At 30.2% G+C, this 11,029-nt stretch overlaps 1 protein-coding gene across 1 annotated transcript; it reads left to right on the top strand.

The window, feature by feature from the left end:
• The first annotated feature begins 7,337 nt into the window (after nt 1-7,337).
• Nucleotides 7,338-10,965, top strand: LOC107894240 (serine/threonine-protein kinase SRK2A). Its single transcript, XM_016819502.2, has 9 exons — nt 7,338-7,776; nt 8,064-8,138; nt 8,247-8,348; nt 8,617-8,670; nt 8,795-8,887; nt 8,977-9,069; nt 9,509-9,613; nt 9,700-9,798; nt 10,251-10,965. Exons 1-9 carry the CDS (start codon nt 7,657-7,659, stop codon nt 10,572-10,574), a joined length of 1,065 nt encoding a protein of 354 aa, XP_016674991.1. The 5' UTR covers nt 7,338-7,656; the 3' UTR covers nt 10,575-10,965.
• The last annotated feature ends 64 nt before the right edge of the window (nt 10,966-11,029 follow it).

Genomic DNA, 11,029 nt, shown 5'->3' with positions numbered 1-11,029 from the left:
TAAACTTGACTTCAATATTCATTTTGGTAACTGAAAATTTTTGTTCTAATTTGATACCTAAATTTGATTTCACTGTTCAATTTAGAACCCATACCAAACAGCATCATGTTTCCTAATGAATGTTTGACATATGTGCTCTAGTAAAAAAGACATATGTACTTAATTGAGATAAAAAAATTGTTCAAGTGCCAAATTCAATATTAAAATTAAACTTGGGTACTTAATTAAGACAAAAAGATTCAAGTATCAAATTGAAAAATTTCAGGTACTAAAGTGAACATTGAAGCCAAAATCAAGTACTAAATTATGATAAAGAAATCTTAAGTACAAAATTGAATATTTGAAACCAAATTCAGATACTAGTTTATCTAATAAACCTATTTTTTATTAACGTTGACTTGTCTGAGAATTAAAGGTGAAGATCTCCTTTTGATATGCAGGTTTAAAGGATCTGGTATTCGGCCCATAGATTTCCTCGCTAATTCTAAACTTCTACACGGCCCATCTTGCTTTGTTTTTACGTTAGTTGGCCCTATTGTCAACCCAAGCATACGCTAAGATGAACTAAATTCGTCTCGATTTGAAGATATCAATTAAATGTTTTAAGTAATTCAAGATTTTAAGTTAATTTAAATAAATAATTCGAATTAAATAATTTATCTAAATTTTGAATCATATAATTTGAATAATTTAAATAATTCAAACAATTTAACAATTAATTATAATGTAATTTCAATTTGATTCATTAAAATTTCAAATTAAGTTTGATTAATGAAATAAGTGTCATCAATTTAATTAACTCAAGTCTTTTTTACTTTATTAAATGCTCATACCTATTTTGTTTGTAGACCTGTTCGTGGATCGAGTTACCTGTTCAGGTTTCAAGGCTCGTTCAAAATTTAGAGGATTTGAGTAAAAATATTATATTCAAAAAATAGGTTTGAGCAAAAAATATAGACCCGTTTAAAATATGGGTTGGGTTGGGTTGGGCTCGAGCCTTAAAGCTTAATTTAACCTAAGTTATTTTTAAGTTTATAATATTTTATATTATGTAATTTATAACACATTAATAAAATAAAACCTATACTAAATGTATAATATTACTCTAATATAAATATTAAAATAATGTTAAGATAGTTATATAAAAAAATCAATAAATTGAAAAATATATAATAATATTTAATTAAAATAATATAAATAATTTTTAAAAATTAAAAAAATAATATAGGTACGCCTAAAATAAGTTTGGTTTAGTCATTTACAAATAAGGACTAGCTTGTGCAAATTTTAGACCGATATTTCGAGTCGGTCCAAATTTGAGCAAATATAAAATATGTTAATATTATGTTTAGACCCAACCCGAACCATCAACCCTTCTTATAAGTGACTTTTTTATAATTGACTTAAGCTGATTATCAACTACCTCCTCGTGAACAAAGTGCAAGTCTAAGTCCACATGCTTGGTATTAGTGTGGCAAAACAGGGTTAACAGCCATTGCGAGGGCGCTAGTATTGTCACACCATAGTTTTGACACCTTTCAACTCCACACCAAAATCAGCAAGGACTTACTGTAGCCACTGTAACTCATAAGCATCCTTTTCAACGTTGTTATATTCTACTCATGCTGTGGACCTTGAAACAGATCTCTGTTGTTTTAGAGCTCGAAGCCACCAAGTTGTCATTTAAATCTGTGCAATATCCCTGAAATAGATCAGTTGCCATCCTTGTCACTTCCCGGATCTACATCAAAGAAGGCCACAATAGTCATTTCTATGCATCCCGGCGAAAAGACCAACCCATAATCAAGTGTTCTTCTCATATATAACACGAGATTCTTTTAACAACAACCTCGTGCTCATCTCCAGGAGACTGCAATTACTGCGCTACTTTGTTGACACTAGATGAGATGTTTGGCCTTGTGTGACACACGTAGAAAAAGAAGTCTAATAATGCTATGATAGAGCTATGGATCTGCAAACAACTCTACCGCATCCTTCAACAATTTGCATGAGATGGTTATTGGCGTAGCACAAATCCATTCCCAGCCTTTTTTCACCTTTATCCCCACGAAATATTCCAAGGTCCTTAAGTGAGAACTTAGTATGAAGTTTGTCAACCAGATCAACAATCACTTCATTCGAACTACCAGTGATTAAGATATCATTTATATACACTATGAGGTACACAATGACATCATTGTCTTTGCAAACAAACAAGGAATAATAAACCTTGCAATGTCGTATTGGGATGTCTTTCAGGTACTCTTTGAGCTTAGAGAACCGACTTAGGGCTTGTCGCAATACAATGGCATTTGGTGCATATTGTTCAAAACCTGGAGGCTGTACCATGTACACCTCCTCTAAAAGATCGCAATTCGCAACGGCCTTGTTGACATCAACTTGCCTGGTTGACATTTGATTGGCTAAAGAATAGAGAGTAGCATGTGCACAGTGGGTGACTTCACAACTAGGCTATAAATCTCCTTGAAAACTTGTCCAAGGACTTGAGAGAATCCTTTGCCTACAGGTATTTTCTTGTAATGTTCAACTGTTCCATCTGCATGTTTCTTTACTTTTTTACAACCATTTGCACTCAATGGGAAATCTATTGGTGGAATCTTCATCGAGGAGCGTGTCTCATTGTTCACCAGTGCTTTATATTCAGCTATCATCGTTTCCTTCCACTTCTTAGACTATAGTGCTAGATGTCTGTCAGGTGGAACTTCATCGACTTCTACACAATATGCTTTTGGTTTGCACGCACTTGCTTTTCTTATTGCGACCATACCATGTGTATAGACTGGTGCTGTAATTCTGTAAGACACCATTGCAGCAAGCACATATATACTCCTATCTTCATCATCGTGAGATGCAGTTAGCTGACCAACAATATAACCGATAGGTAACTTGCTTATTCAACATTGGTAGTGACATTAGCTGGTTGAGCAGGTGCAAGAGAACCAACACCAATTGGGAACTGAGGTGACAGTCCATCAGCCTCGAGTTTGCATTAAAAGAATCAATTAGTAACAACCCTCAATTCTAGAGCTAAAATTTGGTGCTAAATTGAACATTAAAATTAAACTCAAATATTTATTTAGGATTAAAAAACTTAAGTAACATTGAACATTCAAATCAAAATCAAGTATTTGATATTATATTAACCTGAATATTTAGATGGAGTTAAAAAAAATGACATGCATACTTATTGATATTTTAAAAAATAAAAATGGAACATTGAAAAAAAAATTATTTTTAAAATTTATGATTGTCCCTATTAACAATGTTATTTTTAAATTTTGAATTTTTGTACTTTGTTGGAAGTGTAATATGTCTTTTAAGGTTCGCTCATTATTAGACCTGTCTATAAGTAGGGTTATCTACTCAAGCTCAAACGGCCATCCAAGACTTAGAAGAGTTTGGGTAAAATATTATGCCTAAAAAATGGGCTTAGACAATAAATTAGACTCTTTTAAAATGTGGGCCGGATTTTGTTTTAAATATTAAAGGTTCGAATTTGACTCATTTTTAAGTTTATAATACTTTATATTATGTAATTTAGAACACATTAAAAAAATAAATATATACTAAATACATAATACCACTCTAATGTAAATATTAAAATAATATTAAGATGATTATATAAAAAATTTTAATAAAAAAGTATTAAATTATTAAATATTAATATAATATAATATAAATATTTTTAAAAAAAATAATATGAGTAAGCCTAAAATAAGCTTGAATTAATTTTTTGCAGATATGAATGGGTTTAAGCAAAATTTTAAGTTCATATTTATGGCAAGATCAAGTTTGGACAAGCATATAATATGTTAATGTCATGTTTAAATCCAACTCAAACTCGACCCAGCCCGACCCATGAACAGCTCATTCATCACTTATGAAATATATAAAATAATAATTTAATAAATATTGATAAAAATATTTATAAATAAGATATATATTTATTGCAAAAACGTTACTGAAAGAAACGGAAGAGAGTTTAAAAGTTACAAGTTAGAAGCCAAAGGTCAAGTCATGAGCTCAGGTTCCATTCCTAAAATGGTTTTATTAGCGAAAATAGGGAACAATGGCTTAAGGACGCAAAGTGCAGGTGACCCACGCGCAGATTTGGACGTTGGTATCACTCTCTAGAGGAAGACATAATCAAGTAGGCTCTGGACCCATAGTAATGGTGCGGACCTTTCTGTGATTTATATATATTTTCATATGATGGCGAAGTTGATCAAATCAGGTAAAAAGGACAAAAAAAGAAACGTATGAGAATTGAAATTTTCTTTTCACAATCCATGAAATACCAAACAAATTAGCACTTAAATTTATTCCAATCAACATTTCTTATAACAAATTTGCATGTAAAATTTATAATTGTTTTGAAGGAATTTAAATTTTATTTTTATTTTATAAATATAATCATAATTAAAATATAAATTATACACATTCAAAATAGAAAATTTATTCCAAAGTTTCATATATATAGCTGCATAAAATCAAAGCTCATGTATAAAATTACGCATTGATCAAAATTCATGTGTAATTTTGTGATTTGTACCTAAATTTGGCATGAGCTGAGGCAGATACAGGGGGTTGGCATGGACCTTGGCCCCTCTAAAAATAAAAAATTTCAATTTAAGCCCTTAATTTAAAAAAAAAAATAAATTATTAAAGGTAAAATTACACTTTAGCCCTCCCTAAAATTATAAAAATTTATTTTAATCCTTTAAAAATTATAAAGAGATAGACTATAAAAAATTTAAATTTTATTCGACTTCCCCTAAAAATTTGTTCTAGCTTCGCCCCTGGACATGCGTAATTTACCTAGATAAAACATTAAATATGACAATTATAATATTAAAACATTAATTATAAAATTATAAAGGTATTTTAGTTTTACACTAATCTAATATATATTAACTAGTTTTCTTTACCCGTGCTAAGTACACGTTGATTGCATTATTAATTAAATTAAATTAATTTTTTCTTAAATTTTTGTCATAAATTTTGTAATATTTCATTAAAATATGATAATTTACATTAAATTTAATTTAAATAAATAGCATTTTAAAATTTAAATATTATATTAATAAATTGTGTCAAATTATATTTTTATATATAGTTTCTAACTTAATTTTAATTATTAATTAGTGGATGTAGATTTTTAATTAAATTTTGTGACCACTAAATAATTTATTAGAACATTATTTATATATTTAAAATATCTATTTCAATTTTAATAGTATATTTAATCTGTAAAAATAGTAATAAACTTAAAAAAAATTTAAACAATTTTAAAATTTAAAATGCATATAAAATTGTAAGTTAAATTATTAAATATAAGTAAATTAGAAATACTTATTATGATTGTTAAAAATTATACAAAAAAAAGTTCCTCCACAAATGTTTTCCTTTTTCTATTGCTACATGTCAAAAGAATTTTAGTATTATCATTTCAAAAACTTAAAAATCTCTCTTCCCATATATATACACTAAAGCAAGCAGATTATTTGGATGTTAATAAATTTTTTGTTTTCTGTTCTTTTTTTGTTTTTTCCGCTTTTTTAACATAATTTTTTATATTTTTTATTTGTTAAAATTAGTCCAAAAGCTTGCCTCACTCGAAAAAGTTAAATTATTTAAAGAAAATAAGAATATAGGGACTGGTTTAAACAAATGAAAAATATAGAAGAATTACGTTAAAAGAAATAGAGAAGGGAAGAAAACAAAGAGAAAATCAAAAGAGAATGGAAAAATAAATAAAAAGAAATAAATTTAAAAAACATAAAGAAAAAAATGCTCAAAACAAAAAAATACAGGACCGATTATAAAAATTAACCTAAAATTATTGTTTGAAATGATGATTTAACGTGCTACGTTAGCTTACCATTACACCATTAATGGCAATTAACGGCTTAATAACTAAAATATTACAATGTAATAACGTAAGTTACTAAAACATAATATTTCAGACATAAATAACTAACATGTAACTTGATATAAACAAAAATAACTATTTTAATTGTTTACCAATTATACATGATACACTATATTATTCTTGGAAAGCACGAATAAAGTTAGGGGGGGCAGGCAGGACTCACTCTAAATTATTTTAAATTTCATTTTGGCCCATATAATAAATATTTAAGAATATGATCATTCTTTCTTTCTTTTTCTAAACAAGAATATGATCCTTCTTTCACAGTTTATTTAATTTGACTTTTATTGTGTTTGGTCCTACAGCCTTTTAATTTGATTCTAGTTTTGCATGATAAATGTAGTAATATTACTCAATCAATTAAACAAAAATATTAATATTTTATCAACTTTAAAGTTTTTTCTTAATAATTTTTTCCATTTTCTTAATAATTTTTTTACAAAACTAAATTTTGAGTTAAGTAATAGACAAAATTGAGAATATGTGGAGGCGAAGGTCAGAGGGCTGAACTTTGCTGCAGAAGTTGAATCTGTATATTAGACGTTTTTAAAAACTTCTTGTATTATTATTTTTTAACATTTGTAAATTTCTGTCCATCTTCTCGTAGTTTTTTCAATAAAGATTTTCCACATAAAATTTACGTGTTCTTATTTTTATTTCTTATTACTTTGCATTCATCTTACTACCATTATCGACTTATAATATAATAGATTAATTTTTAACTATAAAAAAAATATTTAAGATATCTTAATTTTTAAAAAAAACTGTCACTAATATATTAAATAAATTTCTGTTGTTTATAAAAAGAAATTCTATTAACAATAGTGTTTTTTTATAATATTTTTCAAGACAAGCACCGAATTAATTTTATTTTTTATTATTATAATTTTGGAAGTGAGTACGGTTACTAAAATTAGCCAAGATACCATACAATAAAAATTTTCCTTAAGTGTCAACTTGTGAATCACACCAATTTATTGTATTAATTTTAGAATCAAGTAGCAGATAGTTTGATTAGTATGAGTATTGTTATCAATGTAAGATGATATGAGTTTGAATATATTAAAGCGTATTATCATTTTATTTATAGGTTGACCCAACAAGTATGAGAAGGTTTATCATTATTTTTAGTCTCTAAAGTTGATAATTAATTTCACTATGAAACACGTCTAAGGATTAAAATGGAAAAAAATTATCAAATTTAAGTATCAAATTGATCTTAATTACTAAATTCATGGATAAAAAGTAAATTAACCATAATCAAAATACAATCATAGCGGAATCAAGAGGAGATCTCATGATAAGCTAGCAAGTGCCCCTCCGCAGAGAATCAAACCACCTTCTAATAAACAAAGGAAAGGGGCAGTGCTTGGGATTTTATTATTCTTTCTAAATTATTATCCCCACACAGTTTCTTCCAAAATAAAAAAAAAATGGTCAAATAAAATAATTTATAAACCTTTTTTCTCTTCATAAATGCACTGATTTTTGCTGTCTTTCAAAGACTGAAAAAAAAATTCCATATTCTTTACTTTCCTTCAAATCTCTCCAAATCTCCACATCCACCGTCATCTCCGCCGTCCACCGCCGCTACGTGTTTCGATTCGTAATGTGTTGAATGTAAATCGATACGTGCTTGGATTTGTGAATAATTGAGTTAGGGTTTTGATTTATCTGATTTATTTAAAAGAAGAAAAAAAAATATGGAGAAGTACGAGCTGGTGAAAGACATAGGATCTGGGAACTTTGGTGTAGCGAGGCTGATGCGTAACAAGGAAACCAAAGAACTTGTCGCCATGAAGTATATTGACCGTGGCCACAAGGTTATCTTCTCCTTAATTTTCTTTTTCTTTTCTATTTTAAAATATTTTTTTGATGCATTTTACATGTATCTATCTATGTATCACGCATGCATGTATGGTGTGCATGTAAGATTTTTTTTTCGCAGGGAAAGATTAGCTTTTATACTTTTTTAATGAAATTATTGTCGGTAGTTCCGCAAAGATTGAAATTTGCAGTTGAATTTAATTTCTTGTTGTTTATAACTATTGTTGCATTTAAAGAAAATTGAGATTTTTTTTTTAATTTTACATTTTACCTTTTGTGATAGATTGATGAGAATGTGGCAAGAGAGATAATAAATCATAGATCGCTTCGTCATCCAAATATAATTCGGTTCAAAGAGGTACTGTCATTTGTTATCCACTTTCTTTCTTTTTTCCTTTTACATTCATGTGCTTAGATTAACATCTCGTTTGTTTTTTCTTTTTTTTTTTTCCTTTTTAATTCGCAGGTTGTTTTGACTCCTACGCATCTTGCAATTGTGATGGAGTATGCTGCTGGTGGTGAGCTCTTTGAGCGAATTTGCAACGCTGGAAGGTTCAGTGAAGATGAGGTAAGCTTAGATTTCAAAAGTTGGCTATTAAATACATGCCCTTTTGCAAAAGGGGAAAAAAAGGTGCGGGGACTGATAATGTTTACCTTTACCTTGTTGCTTGTTGGATTCAGTATGTTCCCTTTCCCCTTTTCAATTGATTTAGTGACTAGTCTGAGATGAAATGTCACATCTTATCGATTGAATAATCCTGCATTAGTTTCTAAGTGAAAGATGGACTGCTTGGTGTTTTTGAACTTTCCACAATGATAACAGATTATTTTTTCAGGCCAGATATTTTTTCCAGCAGCTGATCTCAGGAGTTAGCTACTGCCATTCCATGGTAACTAAGATTTAAGATTCCATCTATTACGAGATTTTTAGGTTGTCCTTTTTCTTTTGTTTTCTTTCTTTTTCTTTTTTTTTTCTGGTGAGCTTCTCATATTTTACCTTTTTTTTACTTTCAGCAAATATGCCATCGAGATTTGAAGTTAGAGAATACTTTGTTGGATGGGAGCCCTGCTCCTCGTCTGAAAATCTGTGATTTCGGTTACTCAAAGGTAATACTCAAAATAGGATTATTAGAGTAAGCATAATCAAATGCTTGCGGAAATTGTTGTTTAAGATGCTTCCTTCCGCCCCTTTTTAGTCATCTTTGCTGCATTCAAGACCCAAGTCAACTGTCGGTACTCCTGCTTATATTGCACCAGAAGTTCTTTCTCGGAGAGAATATGATGGCAAGGTAATTTAGTCTTTGTCTACTTTTGTTAAATTGCTGATAGCAGCTTGTTTATTAGACTAGGTTGTTTCAGTTATGACTATCTGCTCATGATAATTGGTTTTCTGAGTAGTTGATGCCTTAACATACTGTTCTAAAGATTGACTGATGGTACTTGGTAATATTTTAATAATTTTCGAGGGTGATTATAAACCTGGTTAAAGATCAGTGGCTCAGAATATCCATCAATTAGTTGGAAATCTACTAGTACTGCATTATTACAGGTAGAGCCACTTTATGATGAAGTTTTCATTTTAACGACCATGAAAGAAATAGCATCTGAGATATTTGGCAAAGAGTACTGATTTCTGAGGTTTAGTAAGTCTTTCCAGAGCAGAGAGGAGATCTTTTTTTTTTCTTTTTTCTGTTTCTGATTAACTTTAAGATTGCATTTCTTTTTCAGATGGCTGATGTATGGTCATGTGGAGTGACTCTTTACGTTATGTTGGTTGGTGCTTACCCATTTGAGGACCAAGAAGATCCAAAGAATTTTAGGAAAACTATTAGCGTAAGTTACATCCTTCCAACCATCCATGTTTTAACTTTTCTTCAATCATTTAATTTCTTTATGATTTTTTTTAAAATTTGTCGCAGAGAATAATGTCAGTTCAATACAAAATCCCAGACTATGTTCATATATCTCAAGATTGCAGACACCTACTTTCTCGCATATTTGTTGCTAGCCCCTCCAGGGTATGTACTGATGTTACAGAACTTGTTCAAGATGTGGACAGTTGTTATTCTCACTTTTCCCATAATTTCTTTTTCTCAATTATTGGCATGATATGAGTCTTGAATGTATATGTATGGATGTGTGTATTCTCCATCGTTTCTTTCATGTGCTGAAGCACAAGGCTTATATCTACTGTCTTCTACTCGTGCATTGAAATTATAACTTTTGGAGCATGATTGATCATAATCAAAATGACATGTTGCTTGTCCATAGCTAAATTATGAGAGACGAGGTTCTTTTTTCTGCCTATGAAGTGGATGGATAGTAAAACAAAGAGTTCCCATTTCTAAATTGGCATTCTTGGAGTAGCTCTCTATAATAACCTTCCATCCATTTGTCACCTTGATAAGCTTGCTTTTCCTTTCTGGCTTTTCCCATTTGGGACTCACTGTTTGAGCTTGTGTTTTCACAGAGGATCTCCATAAAAGATATCAAGAGCCATCCATGGTTTTTGAAGAACTTGCCCAGGGAACTGACAGAGGCAGCTCAAGCTGCCTACTATAGAAAAGAAAACCCAACTTTCTCCCTTCAATCTGTTGATGAAATCATGAAAATAGTCGAAGAAGCGAAAGTAGCTCCTCCAGTATCACGGTCTATTGGTGGCTTTGGCTGGGGCGGAGAAGAAGATGGGGATGCAAGGGAAGAAGATACAGAGCAAGAAGAAGAGGAAGAAGAAGATGAGTACGAGAAGACAGTAAAGGAGGTACATGCTAGTGGAGAAGTTCATGTCTCTTAAAACTTGTTAGTATATGCTTTTCAATTCGAGTTCTGTGTTTAGTCCTTGTGTTCATATGATGTCGGTTTCTACCTAGGACCTGGTGTCGAATAAACAAACTGTAAATTATTGTCTTGGGCCAAAGATGTTTGTGCAGTCTTTTTATGATTGTTTAGGTTGTGTTGCTATTGAAAGTCGGAAGTTGGAACTACTGGGATTTGAAGCTTTACCCAATTGGGATCAACTTCATAATTGTGGGTTGTTAATGTCTAGACTTTAGAGTATAATGGAGGGTATGCGAGTCTTGTAAGCTGATTTCTTTTCCATCATAAAATGGTATGCCAGAATGTTTGACTCGTTTAAAATTTTACAACTCACCATTATAATATGAAATATCATTTAAATATTGTTACTTGCCTTGTTCCTGCTTTTTCCTCACACTTTCCTGCAGCTTTGTTCTATTTTCATGTTGCATA

This window comes from Gossypium hirsutum, chromosome A13, assembly GCF_007990345.1.
Source record: "Gossypium hirsutum isolate 1008001.06 chromosome A13, Gossypium_hirsutum_v2.1, whole genome shotgun sequence".
NCBI lineage: Eukaryota > Viridiplantae > Streptophyta > Magnoliopsida > Malvales > Malvaceae > Gossypium > Gossypium hirsutum.
The sequence above is the reverse complement of the archived record's forward strand: the minus strand, read 5'-3'. Positions and strand labels throughout refer to the sequence as shown.